The sequence below is a fragment of the Aspergillus aculeatinus genome (genome assembly GCF_003184765.1).
Source record: "Aspergillus aculeatinus CBS 121060 unplaced genomic scaffold BO66scaffold_53, whole genome shotgun sequence".
NCBI lineage: Eukaryota > Fungi > Ascomycota > Eurotiomycetes > Eurotiales > Aspergillaceae > Aspergillus > Aspergillus aculeatinus.
The window spans coordinates 31,201-54,129 of record NW_020291522.1 but is presented as its reverse complement, the minus strand read 5'-3'; the positions used below and the strand labels follow the sequence as shown (position 1 = coordinate 54,129).

Sequence of the window (22,929 nt, the reverse complement as noted above, 5' to 3'; positions counted from 1 at the left end):
TAGCGACGACAATGACGCATACGAAACTGCCACTGAGCAACATCCTGCGAGACAGCGCTATGTAGCAGCTGTCATCGCGACCCTACAAAGCCCACAAACACAAAGTCCAACATTACAAGTGAAGTGTCTTTAGCGTGAGGACACTCGCTGCGGCTCACCAGGAGGCTTGAGACAGTTAATTGGAAACTGGCATTCTGAGAGCCACAAACTCAACCCACATTGAAGAAGCGTCTATTATACCGTTATTCTTGAGCATGACCCGGTACTAGAGTGTTCAAGTTGTCCCGCATTGGGACCTGCTAATTCGCGCAGGGAGCCTTCAACAAATGGCGTCTGCTTACGAAGATGTGCTGTACCTGTGCTTCCTTGGTCAAGTGACGGGTCAAGACGATATAAAACACTCGTTGCAGCAACTCAGGCCAAGACAGGGTGCCCCAAGCAATCCTTTCCACGCAATAACAACGAACCCCACTAGCCGTGGCTTAGATGCTACATCTTTTGGGATCAAATATTTCCGTGCTACCGATGATATATAGCAGCGCCCTATCAACGTGTGTTGCGGAGTGTTATGAAAGAAAGGACCAACACCACTGCCTACATCCAGAATATCTACAACGATGGCAGAGTCTTTGCGTGAGCATCATTAGGTCTAGTATCCTAAAGTGGGCTACATCATTGCAAATCGACATGACCTTCAGACAGGAAGTTATGATCTGATCACAGTCAGGGGCCTAAAGCGAGGCTTCTGCCAGTCATGTGTACCGCCATGTACCACTTAGTAGAAGCTGTTGCAGCGGCTGGACCAGCACTTCAGCAAGCTGTAGAAGAGGTGGAGATTACCTCTTTATCGTCGGCGTACTACTACCCGGGTACTCGATCTTTCAAAAGACAGAACTTAAGTGTTCGAGCCTAGGACGATGTCTGCTTTACTGGAATCTCCTACCAGCAACGGAAGCGTGGGTCGAAGGCGACAGGCCACAGCTGCTCTTCTGGGACCTATCCTTTGGCTTGGGGACAATGAAATTTACAAGACCTTGCGTCTGGTAAATACGAAGGACAGAACATTCCAAGCCGCCAACGTGACCCAACTTCTTTGCGAAGGGCTAGATGTGAAGTTTTCTGCTTGGTGCAAGATCTACCACGTGGGATGCTGGAGCAGATCTCACACGGTCAAAGCTGGACAAGAAGCAGGTGAATGAGAAGGGGTCGTCCGGGTGTGGAAAGATTGGAACTTTGCGCGTCGGTTTGATTATACTCACGCGCGCTCGCGCTGTCTTGAAGGATCTAGGACTCGACCAGGAACTCTGGGGAGAAATTATGAAGGGAGTCGTATTTTTGAAGCATATGTCGCCCATGAAGAACCAGACAATTACGGCCTGGGAGGCACTTCGTGAAGAACGACCCAACATCTCCAGCCTACGCATTATCGGTTGTCACGGCACGATGACGATCCCTGCAGAGGTCAGGAACGTCCGCGTGTGGGAGGAGTGAACAGAAATCGGAGTGCAGAAGTGAGCATGGATCCGCACAAGCACCTTCACCATGGACTAGACTTGTCGTCATGCTGCTCCTACGCTCCTGCAAATCCGAAATCAGAGACAACCGGGATGGTAACCTATTCTCAAGACCTGAGCAGGTGCTCGAGGCACTTACTCTTTGACTCGAAGGTGTGGTTCTTGAAGACCCAATAAAGCCCAAGAAGCAGCAGCCACGGAGAAAGAAGGCAATTGCGATTGATAAAAAGAATGAGGTTGGAGGGAAGGCTCGGACTCGGACAGGCTATCGAGGCTTATTGGTCTGATCGGCAAGCCATTGAACAGTCTTCTTGACCTCGGATCTAGAAGTCGCACATTGAAGAAGTCACATTCATCTCCTGAAGGTGATATCAGCCCTCATAGTGGGCTTCGAGAAATGCAATGGAAGGACTGCAAGCCGTGATGTCGACAACTTCCACACTGTTAGAGCTGCATCGTTAGATTGACTGAAGGGAAGCAAGATTGGCTAATGCTGTGGACGTCTATGAAAGACGATTCAGCAGGGAAATCCTTGCTCAACATATTCTCCAATAGCACAAAGCCATAAGTCACATGGAAGTGACCGTATTCAGGATGGAGTGCTTGATCACAAGCTCTGAAGGGGGGCTGAGGGCAAGTGGCTACGGAGCACGAGTGCGAATGATTCGCAGCTGCCTTTGACAAGAAACATGCTAGACCACTGCTCCGATAACTAGAATCTTCTTCCTTAATACCGCCGCTATTGATCCAGTCAACATCGAGGCCAGCGAATATTATCGATCCTGTTGCGCCAGTATCGTCCGGGTCTGCTACTGCATCTAGGACAGCACCCGGTCATATCCCCGCCCCAGCCGGTCCGGTCCTGCCATGTCATGAGTTAGCGCCCGTTGGTTGAAGGGATTATAACCTGGCTCGTCGTGACGGAATCAACCATTGAAGCCAAATCCTGTTACTGTTCACCCCTTGCAAATCATATCATCACCTTGAGCAAGAAGCTGCACGTCTACTGGGGGGTGGGTGCCTTCATATTATAACAGAGTCAGGGTCCATCTATTGACGACGCAATTCCCTGGAGAAACTTCTCTGGCCACCATTGCATAAGCAATGGTGCACCGATATGATCTGTCGACGAGAACTCCCCCTCGCATCGAAGAAGGAATGGACATAGTCCACAAAGCCAATAAAAAGCCGATGGAAGCCCAATACCATTTTCGCTACCATGAGTATTTTGGGCTTGTAAAGTCTAGGACCGGTACGATTTAGATACCACTGACGAGACAAAATGGCCAGTTCTGAGCTGTGAGCTATTGGCCATGCAAGTGACCTTGACACGTATTTTGCGGCTGTCCGGCGTTCTGATAACTTCTTGGGATGACAGTCGATGGGCAAAGTGCAGCTTACACATGTCTCTACTGCATCTATGGGTTTCCCGCGGCAAAGCCCTTATCGCAATGGACGAGTTTCACGGACAAGGATATCTCCTCCCAGCGCCCCGACAAACGGGAGGCCAGCCTAATGATGCAGGCGGGGGAGATCAGAACCGGGCCGAATGAATGCACCTCCTGCCAGAAAAGGAAGGGGTATTGGCAAGACTGCGTCGCAATAGAAGACCGGACTCTCCAGGACCAGCGCATGGGGCACCTCGCGGTGTGTGCAAACTGCATTCGAAGCAAGACCAAGGGGTTATGCTCCTTCAACCCGAATTGGTCGCCCGAAAAGGAGGAACAACAGCGCGCGAGGAAAAACGAGCGTCAAACGGAGAACCGCAAGCGGCTGCGCGAGATCGTGAAGCCAGCCCTAGAGATCGCGGTACGCGAAATCTCGGTGAGCACTTCAGCGAAGCGTCAAGTGAACAGATCCTGACTGGGCTACCACAGTAAAGAGAAGTGGCCGACCGCAACAAATCCCCAGCAGGTTTTGCCGGAGGAACGCCACTGGCCTCCTTTGGGCACCCGTCTCAGCGACGCGTGGGCGTTACTTGCCATCAACGAACTGTCTACTGCGGACAGAGCCCATTACTATCCACCAGATTTTGACCAACAGGGCTGTGACGCAGGCTGTGCATTTATTCGTTCTGCCTCGTTTTGTGATGAGATGGTCCACGCTTCCCCAGCCCGCCCATGCTCCAGAAACACGTCTTGGAACTAATGAAACCTGGAGAGATGAGCTTGCCAAAGCACTAAGCGGCTTCACCGAACAAGTCTAGGACTGGCAGTCTGGAACAATACACTGGGAATACGAGGCACCACAATCTGCATTCAAACGTCCCGATGCCGAATGATGATACGCGATCCCTTGCCTTCAGGCAATCTAGTAATGTTCCTGGCTAGTCTGCAGTGAACTGGACGAAAACCATATATCATTGCCCAAGGCTGGAAAGAAGGAACGTCTCGCAAAGAAGAAGGATCAGGAAGAGAAGAAGTCTGTGGTGAACGGGGTGGAGAATGACGAGAAGGCAGACATTGATATGCGCTTTGGAGCTTTTTCGCCAAGTGACAGAGGTATTCAGCATTACGGGTTTGTGCTTAGCAGACCGCTCGAGCAGGTGATAGGCAAGAAAGACGACTTTCGGTCATTTTAGGGCTCTTTACCACGAGTATGAGACCCTCAGATAGGGCCGGTTCGATGATTATGGTATTAAATTCGCAGGGAAGGTTGACTGGTCGCTATGCTATGGCGACGGCAACGATAATGTCGAGCAGCTTGTCGTCACTGAGATAAGAAATGTCAACTCCAAAGAAGTCTTAGCCCTTCTCACTAATATGACTCCTCTTTCACAAAGAAGTGGTCTGTTATATTCGCAATGTGTTGAGATGGCTCGCACACAGTGCGGCGACACGCCTTCGGCACATAGATCTCGACATGGAATGTGGATCAGATACAAACCCACAGGGACGGATAGGTATCTTTCACGCTTGTGGCAATATCATGCCGGAGCTTGAGTATTGCGTGGACCGGCAAAGGCAAAGGCGATTCGGGATGCGCTAGGCCTGGCGATAGTTTCGCCAGGAATTAAGCACTTTTGAAAAAGGCTGAACTGCCTTTGAAACTGTAAGGTCGCTGCATTCATATCCTTGTCTCATATGAGAGCTGACAGATGGTTTCAGGTCAATTGACTGGTCAAAAAATATTGAGTCCATACAGGCCTCTGTAACAGGCGAGCACCGAGAATTCCACGAACAATGGTAATATCCAGTTTGAACTCAGCATTCGACAAAGTGGAATTACCCCTCTTGACTTTCTCATCGTTATTGACTGATATCCATATCTTATTATAAAATGATATTGGGAATTTGGCATTCAAGCTCAGGGCATGAAGTTAGTAGGTTCCTTGTTATCTAGCCCTAAGCGCGGGCGTTATCTTGGGCTGCATGCATACAGCTGCTCCGACGAAGCGGGTGCGACTTGGGTTCAGCATCGCTGGTCGAGAATAGAAACTCGAGCTTTTAGACATCTAGGGCTGTTCATCACTTGTTTAGATTCAAGAACAGAGTAAATTTTACACCTTCAACTCCATAAAAGAGACAATATCAAGGCAGCGAGCCGGGGCCTAAGGCATCGGGATGTTTATGCCTGATTTCCAAGGCATCCAAATACCCACATCAGGCATCAACATATGTATGCCTGGCGGATTAGGCACTCCACGGCTTCCCCTTTCGGCGAACCAGTGCGAACATATACCCCCCCGTTATGTATAGCTCACAAGCACCAGGGTAACCATAGCTGAGCGGGTTGGCCTCCGCTTCCAGCTTTGGAAGTCCTGGGTACGAGACCGACAGTGCGCGGTCTCGTCTGCAAAACCACCCCGGGGGTTTTCGTAGCCTTTCCTCTCCACGCGCAGCCCGGCTTGCGCGAGGAGGGGCGCGGTGAGCTTTTTGCTTTGGGGATATGATCGTAGTAGCACCACTACTACTGATGGGATAATACCTGATGTCTGTGAGGCGCCCAGCGCGTCCTTTGTGCTCGTTTTTGATGGCTTAGTTGGCGGGCTGTGCTCGAAGGCAGGGGGAGGGAACGTGAGGTTATTCGCGATGGTCAGGTCACCACTGGGATTTCTTGTTCTTTACACTCTGCAGCTGCGGTGACGGACTTTGCCTTGGCTCCTAGGATACTACCATGCAAGTCGGTCTCTTGTTAGATGATCTATTGCCCATCCTCATCTATCTAGCAATTTCGCTCCGCATTTGGTGTTGCATCACCGATCGTCCTGGCTCATCGCCATCCCCAAGTTCGACGGCGTGACTTTCCAGTCGGTAGCCACTTCCTCCCACACATGTCAGAGTGATCCCAAAATGAGGAGGCATCCATCCGAGTACGACTTTTTCTCACGACACGCATGAGGTTCCCGGCATTTGAAGACATTTGAGAGTTCAGATTCAACCCTTTTCGCCAACAAGAAAAAGCTTTACACAACACACATGGCCTAGCTCTCTGATTCCCAGTCCTTTTGATTCTACAACAACCCTTGTATGCTAACAGACCCCTCGTTTATGTTGTACTAGACTTTCCCTGCCAGCAGACGAACCTTTTCAGCTATACCCTCCATAATCACCAAGCACATGTCGCATCAACAAACAGCGCTCAGATCATCTCCTACTAGAAGGCTGAAGTGTTTGGCAGGTGCGCAAGCATCATAATGAGGAGCTCCATGGCCTCCATGATGAGACCTTGAGATTATTCTCTCATCCTTTCAGCTGTTCTTTTGTCTTTGCTTGCATTCATTCTTTCGACCAAGCTCTCGCCAGTCCTTTCCTTTCAGCTCCACACCAAGAAAACCTCTACACATGCATTACAAGGCTAAATCAAAGACTCTTCTAGATTTATCTTCCGAGACCTTGTCGCAAACAAAGCCTGCAGCTGAATCCCCCACAATGCGATCGGAGATCCTACACACGTTGATCCAAATGTCATTCCTGAGACCCAAGCGCTTGAGCCCGACCGTACCTCATCGCACTTTACTCCCAAAACCACTTACAGATATACTTCTCCAAACTTCCTTTGTCGATTCAACCTTGAAATGCACCTGACAATGCCCTTTGAAGCCCCGTACCCCTACTGTTTGGATCGAGTCCTGCTATAAATTCACAGCTCAAACCAACGAACTTCAACACCATAAACCCCCGACTCTACCATTCATACACTCCTACACTAGACTCGCTTTCACAGCTCAAACATAGGGCCATTCAATCACACAGCATCTTTATTATTTTCGAGTGGAAGAGACAAGATGGCTCAGAGATTCGAACAAGCCATCCTGGCCGACGAAGTGGCCGTCATCGGACCCGGGGCCGTGGGCAGCATTACCTTCACCGCTCCAGGCCCAGACCCCAGAGAGAACAAGAAGGGCAATAAGAATGGCGAGATGGAATTCAGGGCCATCGGCACTGCAAAGCTCTTGAGCAATACTGCCGCGGTCGTGGTCATGATCGGCATCGGGTGCGTGGTGCTCGCAAACATTCCTGCCCCCGTCGAGCCCAACGAGACAGTTGAAGCAGTGACCCGGAACTCGATGAATACATTTCTGGAAGTGTGTCACCGCACGATAAGCCCCGCGGCGCCTCGAAAATATGCGATCGTCGATGCCATCTGCCCCGCTATCCGGGCGTGGGCGCTCCCTGGTAGAGTGAGCCTTATCGAGAGAATGCTGACTGATGCGCAACCGGGGACTGTACCGTCAGAAGTTGGGTATATGTCTCACCGCGTCACACCTGATGTGACGAAAGGACAGGTATTTGTGGATGCCAGGGTTCATCCGCCGAAGCTTTATGTGAATAATGTGGAGATGCTCCGGGTCCACTTTAATTACAGATGGTGAATAATGGCATCAACTACATCTGGGTAGTTTCCTTTCTCCGGGCGCGGGAATAGGTCCCGTTACGGTAGGGAGGCGAGCGAACTTCGAACCCCTGGCACTTGCTTCGATTGATGCCTTAGTACCTTACAATATTTCCAGAACAAGAATCTAGTGATTACTTGCATTACCTGGTGTTTGTTCCATATCTCCTCTCTCCTACTATTCTCATGATACTCTTCAACGAATAAATCGACTGGCCCCATTAGAGAACATTGAGCGATGGCGATATCACGAATGTATCGCATGCATCATCAGCAACAGACTATGGCCGCTACCTACCACCAAGAACATTCCTCTGACCAAAGGCTGTCACATGGAGTCCGGTTGATGCCTCAGGCAGAAACACTGACATTTTTAGGACAAACTTAGGGTTAGTTAATTCCTGCATGTTATACCCGCCGTATACCAACCCCCCCATGTACCATCCATATGTATTCATCATCCCTCTTTCTTTCTAGTAATAATAATAATAGTAAACAACAAAGGATCAGAAAAGGTCGTGTAGATATTTATCAGCTTCCAGCCCAGAATCAACTTGCTGTGATCTGAACAACGTCGTTCTGCCAAGAGATGTGGCGTGGAGCTAGCTAGTCTAGTCGGTGTTAGTTAGTGCTTGATGTCTTAGTCGCTGCGGATGGCTCTTGGTAGTACAGTCCAAAAGGAATAGATTTGGGGTGCCAGCAGCAACACCCATAGGGTTGACTAGATGCTAGTATTTGCTGTACGAGTGGACAGTAGATGCGTGTTTAATCCTGTGTAGCTACCTATTACTCTTGTCGATAGCCCGCCCTAACGAGAGGAAGAAATACGATGCTTTATGCATGCAAGACCAGTCTTAGGTAGCGGGATGGGCTGGGCCGGGTTGGTTGCAGGGATGTTTTGGTGTGTACGGAGTACTACGAGCTGATTTGACCAGCGCTCTGTCCTATATATTTGGCAAGGGAGGCAGAATCATATGGAAGTTGGGGAGGGCTTCCGTTTCTTCTATAGGATCTTGCGTGGGGTCTGTACGGGGTATCCATATATAGTGCCTAGGCAGGTGTACTGAACTCAGTACTGTTCACTGAATCGAATCATGTTCGCTATCTCCAAGACCAACCCCCAAAACCAGTGACCATCACCCTACGAAACCTCTTAAGGATGACCTCAACATCCTCCCCGGAAACCTCTATCGATTACCTCTCTTCCACCCTTCCTCGAACCACCGTATTAATCGTTGCCCGTGGAAGAGCCCCACCCGACGGTAGTTACCTTCTTCATCCCCCTGCCTATGCCCTGCCCACCCCTTACCATCGGCGCATCATGCGCAATAACACTCCACACTTCTGGCATTGCATCCAACTCCATCGGCCCCTTCAACCCCTCAAGCGATCAATCCGCCTCCCCACTCCGGCACAGGCGAGGGTTGAGTCTCCTCGAGAGGGGCATGAACTTTGACGGGTTGGTGGTGGTGCGCGAAGGACGCAGATGTGCGCGACTGTGCGGCTGGGGGTGTGGAGGAGGTCTACTAGAGGCTTTCCGTTGTTGAAGGAATTTGTGGGCTTGGAAATGGGCGGTGCAGATTTTGGGGTCGTTTGCGCTAGGGGTGAAGGTGAGTTCGTGGATGGTGCTGCGGTTGGTGGAGATGAAGGAATGTTGGTGGAGGGGAGGGGGATGGGTTGGTTGTGTGGACTGTCTGGTAGAAAGGTTGGTTGGAAGCCCGGGCTGACGATGAGGGCGGTGATTGTCGGGAGTTGGAAGGTGGGGAGGTCGCTGGTGTGGTTGAAGTGTGGGTGGCTCTATATTACGGCGTCGATAGTGCCGCTTAGGATGTTGAGGTCGAAGAGGAGGTCTGGGAGGAGGGGATGTGTGAGACTAGGAAGGAGAAGCCCTGGTTGGCACTGACCCAATAGCGGTCGCAGCCTTTGTAGGGACGGATGTTAGGTCGAGGCGCGAGCCACCGCGGTTTGATGTTTGGGTCAGTGGTGGTCAATTGGGTTTGGGCTGTACTTCACTCACTTATCAAGTGGGCTGCTGTGCTTGTCGATGATGGAGACCCGCACCGTTTGGTCGGCGGGTGGGATGTCGATCGGGAGCGGTGGACGGGGAACTCGGATTGAAGGTGGTCATGCTTCGTTGGCAATGTCTTTGTAGAGCTGGTGGAAGGGCGCAGCATAAGGATAAAATCGACGAGACGCTGGTGTAGATGATGCTTCCTGCGTTGTTGTTAATGTTGTAGATGCGACGATGATGTAACCGCCGGAGATCTCTGGGAGAGGGCGGCGGCTCGCCATGAAACTGCCGTCGCACCTCCGCTCCGCCTGCTCCGCTCCACATCCGCCTTTTGAATTCTCGTGGGCAGGTCTGAATAGCATCAACACATCTTGAAGCAGTGTTCCAAGCATTTTATGCTCCGGCTAGAGCTTAAGTCAGCATCGCTCTCATCCTACCGCATAATTAAGTCTATCTCATTCAAATTTTCCTTTCCTTTCTTAGCTATAACTTACAGGCTAAACTGTTCTTACGCATCTCCTACCGAAACCTCGCCACTATGGCTACTGCAGCATAATCCAACAACCTCATCCTTATGGCTTGGGCCCTGACTGCATCTTCGGCGATTAACAGACGTTTTGTTTCACGCGGCCAACCGACCAGCATCGTTTACGGACAACCTCACGACGGCTGTATTGTACCTAAGAGTAGAGATCAAGATACGAGAGCTGTGCAATTATACCGCACAATACCTCGACGAATGCGTTTGTTGGAAGCCTTGGTTGTGATTCACGCCACGGGTGAGAAGCATGGCCTGACGTCGCCATATGATGCCTTCCGGTGGGTGAGGCATGGATCGACGTCAAGGCGACTGCGGCGAATCATCGGCATGTCGAGGTGACACATACAAAGGGTGTATATTCTGTAAGCAACAAGCATTTGAATGTATCCCGAGGTCGGAGATACAGTGAGTGTACTCAATTGCATTGAATGGGTAGCAAGTATAGTACATGCCAAACAGCACGGTATACTCCAGCTAAGCACCAACATTCTCACCGCATCAAACAAGTTTACCTACCTCAAGAATTCGCCTCCCTCCATTCAAGCTATCAGGGAAGCAAAGCAAACAACCCCTACATCATATTCATCCAAATACCTCCCCGTCATCATCAAAAGTCCCAAGTGGCAACCTACCCGTCCCGAAGTACTGCCCCCTACGGGTACGGTACAGTACATATGCATCACCACATCCCCGTGGCACCTCACACCACTTCCCTTCCCATCAAGCCCGGGGCCCGAGATCCGGGACCCGGGGCCCCAGAATAACATCATACCCTACGTATGTACACATGTTCCTCCGAGTATCCATGCCGTCCCCCCATCCATACAAACCAAAGCAACTGAACGAAGTGGACCCAACGCCCCCCAAAGCCTCAATCAGCCCTACCACAGCACACCATCCCACACCACACAATCACATGAACCCAACCCAACCCATCGCCCCAAACCCGAAGTCAAGATACCCCCACAAGAAAAGCAGAAGCAGCCGCATCGGGGCCCCATCCACTGGGCAGCCCGCGAATCCTTCCCCAACCGAACTAAGGTACAGCACAGTACCTACTAGTAGCCTCAAACCAGACCAACCCAGCACCTCCACCGCACACCTAGTGCTCAAACCAAGTATACACCCACCCAATCACCCCCGACCCCCATCCCCACACCCACTCAACATCAAACTCAATGATCGAAGCAATGACACAAATGTGGCAATTCGGCCATACAAGCTGAGCCCCGGGCGGCGGTGCTACGGGAAAGGTGAGTGGGTACTAACTACCCCGTGAATTGTACACATGAAAGGAAAAACTGTTGACGGTATGGCATGGCATGGCCATTGGATGGGAGGATGGGCAAGTCACCCGATTGGCGGTCGATAAGGTACGGACGGGGGTTGCATCATCGTTGCGTTACGGGACCTTGAACTTTTTCACATACAGTATGTAAGTTACTCATTGTTTAGGCGAGGGTTTCGCTGGGAGAGTTGCCGGCGGGAGGGAAGGGGGGGGGTTTGATTGTGGAGTAGGTTTTTGTTGAGTTTTTTTTTTCTTTGATTGTAGGTTTTGGATTGAGGGAGGGTAGGTACGTGGAATTGAGTTGGGTCGTGGGCGTGATTTGACTCATACATGAATACTAACTACCTCTTTGCTGAGTTTGCTTCAGTTGTGTGTAAGTTAGGAGGTGGTTCTGATTAAGCGGGTGCGTTAAACTAGGTATGCATCCTTTATGCGCTAGACTGGTTTCGGTTATGCACTTCCTCCGTGGGTCACATGAGTTGACCGGGGGAAGTCTGGGGATGTCGGGTCTGGGGTTTTGAGTCATTGAGTAGGAGAAACCAATCGGACGATTATCAGGAATGATTGACGGGAAAGAAGACTATACACCCAATCATTGGAGGGACCAGTTTGTTTGACTTGTTTTTTCATTTTGTTGTTCATTTTGTGATGTTTTGATCTAGAGGTTTGACTTTTTGATAGACACAAAAAAAATATGTAAATACATTCCCAATCCATATCCAATGCTCTGTGCTGTCTGGCCGCATCCCAGTTCGCTGTGCTCCGATCCTTTCTTGCAAATTAACACCGTTGATCATGTAAGATAGCTCTGCACACCAACGCCAAGCTAGTAGTGGAACCCGTCCACAAGAAAAAGAGATGATGATCGAAATTCGAACTCCGCTGGTTATATGTATAGATGAATAGATGGTGGTGGTAACAGGTTGAAAGGAAAATAATGAAAATCGTGGCTTCGTGACGTCATAATTAGAGATTAGAGAGGTGGTAGGTTGAGGTGGGTTGGTGGTGGGTTTTCGAGGTTTTGTTTGGTCGGATTTGAGACATGTTTTGTAGAAGAAGAGGTGAGCTGTTTTGAAGATAGGATGTCGAGGTGTCAAGTGAGTTGAGATATGAGTTGAGAAGCTGATGGCGGCGTGGAAAATCAACCTGCAATCCGAACAGGCAGGCATTGACCCGGCGAAGGCCAGAAGTGTTTCCTTTGCACCGTCTTTTCCAAGCAGTTGCGGCCCTTCTCAAGAAGCCCTTCCTTCTCCTTCTCCTTTTCGGCAGCGGGGGGTGCCGAGACGTGGAAGCTCACGTGGACTGTGGTGGTCTCCAATTCGGAGGTAGCCTTGTCGGCAGGTTCAGTCGAGGCTGGCTTGATCAAGGTCTGGTCTTCGTCCTTGCGGTCGTCGGGAAGCTTCTTGTTCTCATCGTCCCGGTCCTCCTCATCCTCGGACTCGTCGTCCTCCATCTCGAACGAGTTGATGCGCGTCGACATATCCTTCTGCGCCCATTCCATGGACCGGCAGTGCAGGCGGAAGTGGCCAAGGCAGCGACGGATGTCCGGGTCGGGAGCAGTAGCCTCGCGAGCCAGTTTCTGACGCGACAGAGTGGTGAGCTTGTAGGGGAGGGAGGTCTTGTCGGCGAGAGGGGGCCAGCGCTTATTCATGGAAGGGTTGTTGGAGGATAGCGGAGAGGAAGAGGTCTTGGGGATGATATCGATGGTTGTAACCGCCATTGTGTTGACGAATGGTTGATATAATAGGTATGATGATAAGGATGATTCAAGATCACTTTGGGTGAATACTCCCTAGGTGGGAGTGTCAAGATGTGACTCAATTACTTGGAGGATGTGATTAAGTGCTAGTCGCGCGTGCGAGTGCAGCGTAGTAGATGTGGATACAATGCCTAGGAGGAGAGTGGCTTGAAGGCGCAAGATTGGCTTTTTGAGTGATCTGGAGTGAAAATCTGGAGAGAAGAAGGAAAAAGAGGAAGAGCCTGAAAGAGGAGAGGGGGGAGGTAGAGAGAAGAAATATGGCGGAGGGGAGTCGGCAGACGGTTCTGGAGGAGCTGGAGGGGAGGGGAGGGGAGGGGGGGGGGAGGGAGGAACCGCGCCCAGCAGCGCACTGCACAGTGGGAAAATTACCACAGTAGTGGTGACGGAACTCCGAAAAGAGAAATCCGGGTTGGTGAGTCGTGACCATCTGATCTGGCAGATTCTGCAAGCGGAAGATCCCCGGGTCTAGACTCGTTACACCACGCGCCTATTTACCTGTGCACCACACTATTGTATGTATCAAGCCACCACGTTTTCTGTACGAAAGGGTATGTATTGTTTTCCCTGCCTACATTCGCTACAGTCATCATGCTATCGATTCCCTCCATCGGGTGATGATTGAAAGTCATGGTGAGCGACAGGGATTAAATCTGGACGGCAGAGAGTGTTATGAGTAAAACCCAGTTGGGAGGAGGCGAAAAAGGGAACGCGCACGTCTTCCCACATGGAAAAAGGTATGTACGATGTACAGTCAGCATTCGGATGATCTTTACTGCTCTCCAGCCCTTGTTACCGGGGAAAGCAGCAGAGAAAAAAAAAAGAAGAGTCAAAAAAGGGCCTCGACTTGACTCCACCTTACAAAACTGGTCGGGCAGCTGACCTTTGTAGTGGGTCCGGGTCCGACGGCAATCCATGGAATGTTCGACACCGGCGAGCGAGTCTGGTCAGGCTTGGGAACTGGAGCGAGGTTCTCTGCCTTAGTAAGAAAGTGAGTTGGCTGTGGGCGCGCGCGTTTCCGGGAGTGGGCTTCCGCTGAGTTTTTTTTTCAATCTCCAATTGTGTCAACCTCTCGCGACCCCTTTCTTTTGATTGTCTCTCATCTATACTCCGTACAAAAGCCCATATCTTCCGTCTCGATAACAAACCCACGAAAATGAGGGGTAAGCAGGTCGGTTTTCCAACGGCCATTGACCCTGTCCCATGTGCAGCTCCAGAACTTTAGAATGCCTGAACAAGCAGCAAGGGATATGCGTGGCCGTCCGCGTGATTGGCTCAAATCTGCGGGGTCGTGATCTGAAAGAGGACTAGTGCCCCTTGCTAAAGACAGTAACACTAATCCAGATCGACCCTAGAGCAACCCTCAGTGCCCTGTGCGCTTAGGGTTGCAGGGGAAACGCTCGCCGATGTGCATGTGGGAATTGGGGAAGGGAGAGCAAAAATCCAGTGTCCAGGTGATTCTATAACGACCTAGAACCTTAACACTTGCTCTGTGCTGTTCCTTCGGCGCTTTTCTCTCCTAATAAACCTGGCGGGGTTGGGGACTAGGTACTAGGTAGTTTCGGAGTGCCCCTCGACTCGTAGTCAGGTACGCGCATCTTGGTTTTTTTTTATCCTTTTTCTTTCCCCTTTCGCTGCACTTTCCTATTCCCCCTTTCCACATAGATTACTAAATCTGCTTAGCAACAGCAATATCGCCCGAGTCAATGATGAACGACTCGGGATCGGTTTTCTGCTCTATGGAAGCCGATCAGTGGCGCGTGACTAATCTTCCTTTCCTTTTCTCCCAGAAGGCCGCCAAGAAAAGAATAAGCCAAAAAAGTCGCCTAACCCGATTCATCACACCACAACAAGCATGATGTCAAAAAAGTTCTCCTACGGTCGGCGCAGTAAACATTTTCCGAATGTATTCAGCTCCCCCTGCGCCCCCGGGGTTACGAAAACATGATCTCATTTATTGTTCATGATTGACAACATGACAACGACTCGGGAGGCGAACCTTAAGGTTAATCAGAAGGTTTTTCGTGGATCGACTTTTGGACTTTTTGGTATTTGGTTTGACTCTCCAATAGTTTCGTCCGGTTCCAGAGCGATTGGACTGGAAGCATTCCCTTCGGTTGGAGTGGGTTCTGGGGAATGCGATCCGGAGAGAGACAAGAAAGGGAGGATGGGAAACCTTGAAGGGAAGGGATGAGCAACAGCAGAGTATGGGGTGACTTTGCGATGTCGAATGTTGAATGTCAGATCTCATGGTTGATGATGGACATCAAGCGCAGTGATGACGGCATACCATGTTATCTATCATGGACACAGCCTTTTTGTGTTTGTTCACGCCATTTGCCTTGGAAACCGAGCATGGCGATTTGATTTCTTTGGTCCTTTGGCTGTTGGCTGGTGTCCTGAGTGTGCAGTCGCAAGCCACGGAGAAATTAGTCTCCATCGTGAGATAGATAGACCACAATGGCCCTCCCCCGTAATGCCCGGTATCAAACTAAGATTCCCGTAATTGACCCGGTCTGGTCTGGCCTAGCCTGGATCGAGTTCGAATAGACCACGTAAATTAACTAGGGTGTTACTGAGTGACACCGGCTAATCATGCCAGGATGTCTTCCATGCCTTCCCGTGGCATTTTTCCCACCACTGGGAGTCGTCCTGGATCAGCTCGTGGGCGCTGACTGGTGTAACAACTGCGCTGGATTTACGGTGACACTCAGGCAGCCAGCACTGCATCAAACCGCAGAACCCGACCAGACCCGATGTTTCTGCCAACTATGTCCGGAGTCCTCCGACGACACTGCCTTGATCACAGCACCGCAACAACAATAGAGCACTACGACTCATTCGGGACACGCCACAACCGCCATCCACCTCATCTTTCGGTGATAGCACAGTTCACTTGACTGGGACCGAAAAAGCCACACATAAGTTAGTGTCCAGAGCCCATCATCCGTCTCCCGGCGGCCGTACGGTAACTGCAGCGTTCTTCTTACAAGCCGCTCACGCCATCCATCCATGTGTGGCTGCAGGTATACTTTCTTTTTGAGTCGAATAGTTTACTGTATGGCGTGCCGTACAATTCGATCACGAAGAACCCTGATTTAATTCGATTCGATCGTGTGCTCCCGATTCGATTCGATCTCACGGTCGGTCCCCGTAGCTCGGTTTTGGTCGTGGTCGTAGTCGTGGTCATGATCTTGGGCGCCCAACTCTACCGTCTGTACATACTGAGTAGATTAATGAAGAGCCGGGCCCCTCCAGATCCTCCGTATGGTCCATCAACCACCGAATCACAAGGCATCACAGATGTACAGCAGTGGACAGGGAAGGGGGCCTGAGACCACGGGCGGGCCATGCCGGACTGCTGCTGCTGCCGCTGCCGCCGCCACAGCCTTTGTCCAGTCATTCAGCATAGTCCTCATATGAGGGCATCTTAGAACAATGCCTTTATCCGGGATGGATGGGAGTCAAACTACCCGAAGGCGGAGAGAGCATAAGCCCGTAGGACCGACCCCCCTCCCCCCCCTCCCCCTCTCCCCCTCATCCCCCGGGACGGGCGGACAGAGAAATCCTACTTATGAGTAGAAGGATTGGCGAGTTTGGTGGCACATAGTTACCTGTTATTCGAGAATTTTCCCTCGTCTCCAGGTTTCTGCCGGAGCGGCGCGGGCTAGAACAAGTTTGGCGACATGAAGGTTTCCATTGTCTGTGTCGATCTATTCTAGAGCAGTTGATCGTGTTTCGAGTAAAGCAGGTTTGTTATCAATAGTGAGGGGATGAGGGGATTAGGAAGGGCCTTTCTAGACCCCCGCTTATCATTGTCGATCTGTGTGTTGGTTGAAATCGTGTCTTTGTGGGGGATGTGATTGGGTGCGATGCGCGCGTGGTGGTGGTGTGGTTTTGGATACAGTGCAGTGGCTTGGACCCTTGGCCTTGGTGCCATGATTCCTTGGCGTTCGATTGACGAATAGAATTGACAGTCTGGGTGTTTACTGGGTAGGGTTTCTTGCTGGGATTGAGCTAGTATCGTAAATAGACTCTCTGAGTGTCTTGAGTGCAAAGAGGGGAATCTAGATTGTGGGTATAGTGCCCTGTGCACATGGCTCTGCCGTCTTAGCTTGGGTATACTTAGTGTGTATGTAGCTCTTAAAGGGTCTTGTTCGTTGCGTGTCGAGCATTATTTCCTCACTTGTACAGGAATATGGAAAGATGGGGGGGGAGGGTGGGAGGTTCTTATCGAAACTGAGGATATTCATACAGAGCTCAAGGCTTGCAGTTTGGCCTCGACGAAGAAAAGGGTAAGATTTATATCCGCGAGGAGACGAGAAAGATACATTACTGGGACAATGGTACTGGAGACCTTATTCATAGATAGGTAAGTACGTAGCTTTGAATGAATGGTTGCTCTTCCGGCAGGGGTCAGCTCAACATTCGACTTCCTTTTTCTGTTCCTCTTTTGGAAGGGGTGGGCATTTCATGTTTTTATCTCGTGGTTTTATGATGTCTAGAAACGTCTGAGGTCAGTTCGAGCAAAGGTTTTCATGCCTTCTTCGATTTGCACCCTCCATTGTATGCCGCGCCGCAAGCTCGATGATCCGCCTGGAGCGTGGCGTGCGTGAAACGACTAGGCGCTGAGAGGGCTAGGTTTTGAGGTGATATTTTCTGGGAGGCATCGTCATCGGAGCATGAGGAAGGCAAGCAACAAGAGCAAAGGGTCCGAGAACATGGGTTTGTTTATTCTGTACGGAGATAGCAAGGGCGCCGGGGAGAAGATGTCGTGCGCGTGAAATCCTGGCGTGAGTATGTATTATCACCCGGCCGTTTGGCCTCGATTCAGCCAAATTGCCCATTCTCGTTCGTTGTCTATTCTAGTGACTCGGGAGACTGGAAGTCGTAGACCGGGCGAGGCAGATACACTTGAGCATCCGATGCTGGATAAGACAGTCCCTAAGGGAGAGGGCACTGGCTCTAAAATGCTGGAACAGAGATTCAACAATTTGTTGCATACGCTGACTTGCATGTATGTTTGGGCTAGTACTTAGTGACATACCTACTAGTCAGTTGATACCGACTTTTTGGACCCCGAGGGAACTGTTCGTGCTTGGCATGTTAGCTCATGCTTATTGTAGTGGCAGAAGATGGTGATTGGTTGAGACACTGGGATGAGAAAGATGAGATGAGTCACGGTACTAGGTACCTAGTATGTTCTGGAGAAAAGCGGGGCGGGCGGGGATCGGGCCGCGATATAGTTCCTTTTGCCGGCGCGATACGCGGACGGGGAGAAATTCCAGTTCCAACCTTATGTCCCGCGAGGTGCTCTTGTCGGGCCATATCTACAATGAGATATCATGAAGATAGAGACATGAAGCGATGGTTATGGTTGGCTCTGAAGATATTGAGGATCTTGGGGGAATTCCATGAGCAGGTTTTTGGATAAGAGATATGGATGACTGCTTGAGTAGGACATGAGTGCTTGAGGTGCTTGGGTGATTAGATGCTTGATTGGAGAATTGAGAATAGCTCGTTTCCCAAAAAAGAAAGGTCTTTTCCACCTTAAAAACACAGAACGCTAACCGAAATCATCATCCGCAAGTCTTAACCTGATGTTTCTCCACACCCAAGCCGCTGTATTCTGCCACAGCCCGACTGGTCACAAGCTGTACCCCCCGTCAACCATGAGGCCGGTCCCATAGACAAAACTGCTCATTGGCGATGCCAAGAATAAGATGGCGCTCGCGATCTCCTCAGTCTCCGCTACTCTCTGCACCGGGGCGCTGAGGATCTCTGCAGACAGCTCGCCGGAGTCCAGCTCTGACTCAACCAATGAGGTGCGAAACCAGCTGCGATCAGGTCAGTATCGGAGGCAATCTGGAGAAAGTAGTTACAAAAGTCCGAGATCGATATACACACCCTGGACACACTGCATTTATACGGATTCCCTCTGCGGCGTAGATTTTGGCATCCTTCAAGGTGTTGATGATCAGTGTGGACCGTTCTTCATGAGCAAAGGGAGTATACTGACCGATTTTGTCAATCCCATAACCGCTACATGATATTGTCAGAAAGGCTTTCCATGCACATATCGTTAGTTACAGGGACCCCTACCATGTTTGGAAGATACATAAGCTGTAGTGGGGAGCACAGTCGACGGCGTCGTAAGTCCCAAGGCCGATGCGACATTGACGATGACGCCTCGGCCTTGGCGGACATTACGGGGTCTGCCATCGCACAAGTCAGACCATGCAGAATTCAGGCAAAACCCTCAGGGGCAGTGATTGGAAGCTTGGGGTAGACGGGAGAAGAAACTATACTCTTGCGCAAGCATCTGCCGGATAGCAGCCCTTTGGCATAGCCATACCCCGGTCAGGTTAACTCGAATGACTTTCTCCCAGTCCTCCTTGCTCAGGTCGGGCGTTGACTGGAAGGGCTGGCCAACGCCAGCCGCGTTGATGACAATGTCCACTCTCTGGAACGCGGCCACCGTCTCTTGGAAGGCGGCCTCAACGGCTGCTTCATCGGTCACATCCGCCGGCACGATAAGCACCTGCACAGTCGGGTGGCTTGCTTGCAAGGCCTGGTGCACGTGTTCCAGGCCCGACGCATCGATATCCACTAAGGTCAGTGCTGAAATGCCGTTCGCAGCGAGGTGCAGGGCTGTCTGCTCTCCGACACCTGCCTGTAGAGTCAGTCTTGGGGGCCAGTTCGCTTCCAGAAATCGGAGTACATGGTCAGTAAGCTTTCTCTCTTACCCGAGCCAGCTCCGGTGATCAAGGCGGTTCCTTCTACTTGGCATGACATGATGGTTGTTACCGTTGAGTTTAGCTCGTGGAAGGAATCATTTGTCTCGACCTCAGGGTCCTTGCTTTCCGAAGTCATACGTGCGGTGGAAAATAGAGAAGGTGTGTGGTGGGAGGGGGAGGAGAGAGGGAAAAATAAAAACAAGATAGTAGTATACATGCATTCACTTTACACTACTATTCTTACCGACCCTCTGTTCGGACCACCTGACTTCCCGGGCTGAGAAGACTTGGCGGTGTACTGTAAGTTACAGTACATACTAAATTATACCTGAGCGCACGTCGGCCCAACTACGTGCATGCAGCCGATTAGTCCATTTTTCTGCCGTCACTACTAGGTATCATCGAGGGATGATATGTCGACCAAAGAAATCGGTCTCGTTATAGGTAGCATAAGCGCTGAACTGTATGCTGGTTAATGTATGACCTTCGGGTAAGCTTCCAATCTGGTAACTATCGGACTCTAAGACAAGCTACTGGTGGCTAGAATGCAAAAAAGAGATGTGCTCAATAATTATGTATTATGGATGGAAGATCCCACCATAAGTTGAAAGAGTACAAGGCAAGGAACCGTGGGTGACTGATCGGACGTGGTTGAATCCATTTGGACTTGACAGCTCCAGCAGTAGTTAACGATGTTTTCAGAGACAGCCCTTGGATCTTGGGAGATTTGATTTATTCTCTTTTGCCATCGAAGATTGACGCATGCTTATGTTATTGGAGCCCTAGCTGGCGAAAGGCTGCAGATTGTGAATCTCAAGCGCCAACTCAGACGAGACGAGAAAGAAAGTCTGTGGGTATAGAAACTGAGGGTTGGGTGAAGCTCGCAGGCCAGAGGTTTATCACAAGACACAAAAAGGGACGTGATGCAGGTATGGCTGTTCTTCTCCAAGTTGCCAGGTCTGAAAAGGAGATGTTAAAGTCTCGTACAATGGACTGAATGTACACAGCCACATTTTCAATTCAAGCACCACCAGGACTTATAAAATATATGTAGCGGGACCCATCTTAGTTAGTTGGAGCAGAATCCAAGACAGTGAAATGAGACATGCCCTTCTGCTGAAATCCCAGTCTGTAAACAGTTCTCGAGCGAGTTGAGCCAAGCGGCAGTGGAAGTCTATATAAACACCGTCTTATCTCCCAAGACACCCTGACCCTGATATTTCCAGCAAGTCGACGGGATTCTACCTTTTGTGAGTGCTATATCTGTCTCGAAAGCATTGGCGAACGTAAGTAACTTCTTGAAACATGGCTGAGAGTATTCCCACCGAGATTTTCGAAGCGCAGCGTGAACCTCGCCGTGATCTTGGTGATCAAATTGTGGATTCCCATGTGGCTCGCATCCTCGATCTAAGCAAGATCCCTAAAATGTGTGGATACGATGCGCTCTCTATCTATGGGGCACCGTTGCACGAGGCTACGAAACGTGACTGAGTGGTCCCCGATGAGCATATCACCGAGGCAATAAAAGTCTTGATGCAGGCTGGGTTCTTGCAATGTCCACATCGGAGCGAATACGAAAGACTCGGCAAACTCGGGTTGTTGGACAATTTCGACGATCCCGAACCCGACCCGTTGGGAGAGCTCAATCCATGCCCCTACAGTGTCGATTTCCATAAACCGGACTATCACTTCCACCTGAGCTTTGACTCGGCTAACCGAAACCCTCGAGGTACACCGACACATCCTATTCATCTCTACCGCATGCCGCGGCTTTTCCCGACATTTCCCATCCCACCCATTGGCGCTCTCCCTCGCAATGATCCATATTATCGGCTCACGTCGGACGACCGCATTCGGTTGTTTTCCCACTGCGATAGCAAGTGGCCCCTGGGGAGTCAGTCTGATCACGAGGCCTTCCATCCCGTGAAGATCCCTCACTTGGCCCGCTGGGTGGAGGTCCACCAGCTGCGGATTCTCCGCAACTTGCCCGCCGCGAAAACTGATGGTGAAGTTATGGGCGTGCGCTGGGAAAGCGCTCCCAGGCCGCATAAGTACATACTGTTGCTGGTGCGGTACCAGATGAATGTGGATATCACGGAGCTGTCGGAGCCTTAGCGCAGGAGGTTTCGCCGGAGTATGACAACCAGAAGCCTTATCCGAATCGCCGTTCCCGGAGGAAGCAGATGGATAGCGACTACCAAAAGTACCTGTACGAGCTATGCATCAACATGAAGAGACGCGGTGAGCTTCCACCCCCGGAGGGAGAACGTATTCACCCAGCAGGTCTTAAGAAGTTTGTGTCGTGGTTAGAGATGCTCGACATCGAGTACAACTCCGCGGACCTGGAATAAAGCAGTCTATGGTCTGTCTGTCCTTCCAGCGCAGATACATAAAAACAAGGCTCCCTCGTCTACGTGAATGATGCGAATTCCTACCAAAAGATCTTGCTAGATCTTAGTCCCAAGGGCACTGTCTATGGAGTCCAGGCATATACCAACGCCTGGTGTATGCAGCCTTTCCTCATAGGTCAGAATGTGTCCTTGCTGTCGGGAATTCAGTCAAATGGTAATAGAACAAGCAGCACAGAATTCTGGGTATGAGAATACTTCGTCACCTGAGCGCCCTCGTGCATTTCCCTCACAGCTCTACTATTGGCAAGTTTAATCAAAGAGTACCTTTGATCTCCCCAAGGATGCAAACCGTGCCACCAGCACTGTCACGGAGCCTTTTTCCTTTCCTTTCCTTTTCTTTTTCTTTTCCCCGGAAAGGCAAGACTGCTCTGATTCCAGGCCTGTCGACGTCTCTGTACAAACGAGCTTTTTGCTCGCCGGAAGGCTTGACAGGTTGTGAGACAAGATGGCTTTGTTCTTGTTCGCTTTCTCGAAGTAAAATGCCAGAACACAAGGATATAATCAAGCCAGGCAGCGCCCGTTAGCATCCACTAATCCATCGGGCAGTCTTTTTTCCCCGTTACTCTTGAACGACAGGCAGTACTCACACCTTACTTGCATTCCAACTTTCTATCTCCAAGATGCTTGCAGCTGTTGATCTCCGTCCTCTTGTTGGTCTTCTCTTCATCCTCTTCTCCTTTATCGCTGGCTGCTATCTCGCTAGATTTTCTGTTCCCCATTCCGTAAATGAAGGAAAAAATGAAGGAACAGGGGTTGATGTCCTTGAGTATGATTCTTTGCTCCCACGTCTTTTATAGAATCTGCGATTGCTGATTACCTTCATAGCGCGCGCGGCT

At 50.6% G+C, this 22,929-nt stretch overlaps 10 protein-coding genes across 10 annotated transcripts; 6 read left to right on the top strand and 4 right to left on the bottom strand.

Moving 5' to 3' along the window:
• Positions 1-917: 917 nt before the first annotated feature.
• Positions 918-1,491, top strand: BO66DRAFT_442336 (uncharacterized protein; the record flags this gene model as incomplete). Its single annotated transcript, XM_025651420.1, has 2 exons — positions 918-1,109; positions 1,177-1,491. 2 exons carry the CDS (start codon positions 918-920, stop codon positions 1,489-1,491), a joined length of 507 nt encoding a protein of 168 aa, XP_025499944.1.
• Positions 1,492-2,885: 1,394 nt separating this feature from the next.
• On the top strand, positions 2,886-4,095 carry BO66DRAFT_442335 (DUF3716 domain-containing protein; the record flags this gene model as incomplete). The annotated part of the gene is made up of 3 exons (XM_025651419.1): positions 2,886-3,338; positions 3,426-3,573; positions 3,845-4,095. The coding sequence occupies 3 exons, from the start codon at positions 2,886-2,888 to the stop codon at positions 4,093-4,095; spliced, it is 852 nt and encodes a 283-aa protein (XP_025499943.1).
• Positions 4,096-6,741: 2,646 nt separating this feature from the next.
• On the top strand, positions 6,742-7,329 carry BO66DRAFT_442334 (uncharacterized protein; the record flags this gene model as incomplete). The annotated part of the gene is made up of 1 exon (XM_025651418.1): positions 6,742-7,329. The coding sequence occupies one exon, from the start codon at positions 6,742-6,744 to the stop codon at positions 7,327-7,329; it is 588 nt and encodes a 195-aa protein (XP_025499942.1).
• A 1,981-nt stretch (positions 7,330-9,310) lies between these two features.
• BO66DRAFT_188491 (uncharacterized protein) lies at positions 9,311-9,951 on the bottom strand. Its single transcript, XM_025642435.1, has 2 exons — positions 9,855-9,951; positions 9,311-9,764 (listed from the first exon to the last, which is right to left on the bottom strand). The coding sequence occupies exon 2, from the start codon at positions 9,682-9,684 to the stop codon at positions 9,370-9,372; it is 315 nt and encodes a 104-aa protein (XP_025499941.1). The 5' UTR covers positions 9,685-9,764; positions 9,855-9,951; the 3' UTR covers positions 9,311-9,369.
• On the top strand, positions 9,834-10,251 carry BO66DRAFT_394825 (uncharacterized protein). The gene has a single exon (XM_025648083.1). The coding sequence runs from the start codon at positions 9,935-9,937 to the stop codon at positions 10,238-10,240; it is 306 nt and encodes a 101-aa protein (XP_025499940.1). The 5' UTR covers positions 9,834-9,934; the 3' UTR covers positions 10,241-10,251.
• A 491-nt stretch (positions 10,252-10,742) lies between these two features.
• Positions 10,743-11,315, top strand: BO66DRAFT_394824 (uncharacterized protein). The gene has a single exon (XM_025648082.1). The coding sequence runs from the start codon at positions 10,818-10,820 to the stop codon at positions 11,178-11,180; it is 363 nt and encodes a 120-aa protein (XP_025499939.1). The 5' UTR covers positions 10,743-10,817; the 3' UTR covers positions 11,181-11,315.
• Positions 11,316-11,936: 621 nt separating this feature from the next.
• On the bottom strand, positions 11,937-13,097 carry BO66DRAFT_394823 (uncharacterized protein). Its single transcript, XM_025648081.1, has one exon. The coding sequence runs from the start codon at positions 12,907-12,909 to the stop codon at positions 12,331-12,333; it is 579 nt and encodes a 192-aa protein (XP_025499938.1). The 5' UTR covers positions 12,910-13,097; the 3' UTR covers positions 11,937-12,330.
• Positions 13,098-16,467: 3,370 nt separating this feature from the next.
• Positions 16,468-17,023, bottom strand: BO66DRAFT_394821 (uncharacterized protein). Its single transcript, XM_025648080.1, has one exon. The coding sequence runs from the start codon at positions 16,883-16,885 to the stop codon at positions 16,664-16,666; it is 222 nt and encodes a 73-aa protein (XP_025499937.1). The 5' UTR covers positions 16,886-17,023; the 3' UTR covers positions 16,468-16,663.
• A 1,569-nt stretch (positions 17,024-18,592) lies between these two features.
• BO66DRAFT_442332 (SDR family NAD(P)-dependent oxidoreductase) lies at positions 18,593-19,740 on the bottom strand (the record flags this gene model as incomplete). The annotated part of the gene is made up of 6 exons (XM_025651417.1): positions 18,593-18,782; positions 18,853-18,905; positions 18,965-18,987; positions 19,048-19,160; positions 19,254-19,614; positions 19,692-19,740. The coding sequence occupies 6 exons, from the start codon at positions 19,738-19,740 to the stop codon at positions 18,593-18,595; spliced, it is 789 nt and encodes a 262-aa protein (XP_025499936.1).
• A 1,247-nt stretch (positions 19,741-20,987) lies between these two features.
• Positions 20,988-22,033, top strand: BO66DRAFT_442331 (uncharacterized protein; the record flags this gene model as incomplete). The annotated part of the gene is made up of 3 exons (XM_025651416.1): positions 20,988-21,111; positions 21,175-21,687; positions 21,762-22,033. 3 exons carry the CDS (start codon positions 20,988-20,990, stop codon positions 22,031-22,033), a joined length of 909 nt encoding a protein of 302 aa, XP_025499935.1.
• Between the last annotated feature and the right edge of the window lie 896 nt (positions 22,034-22,929).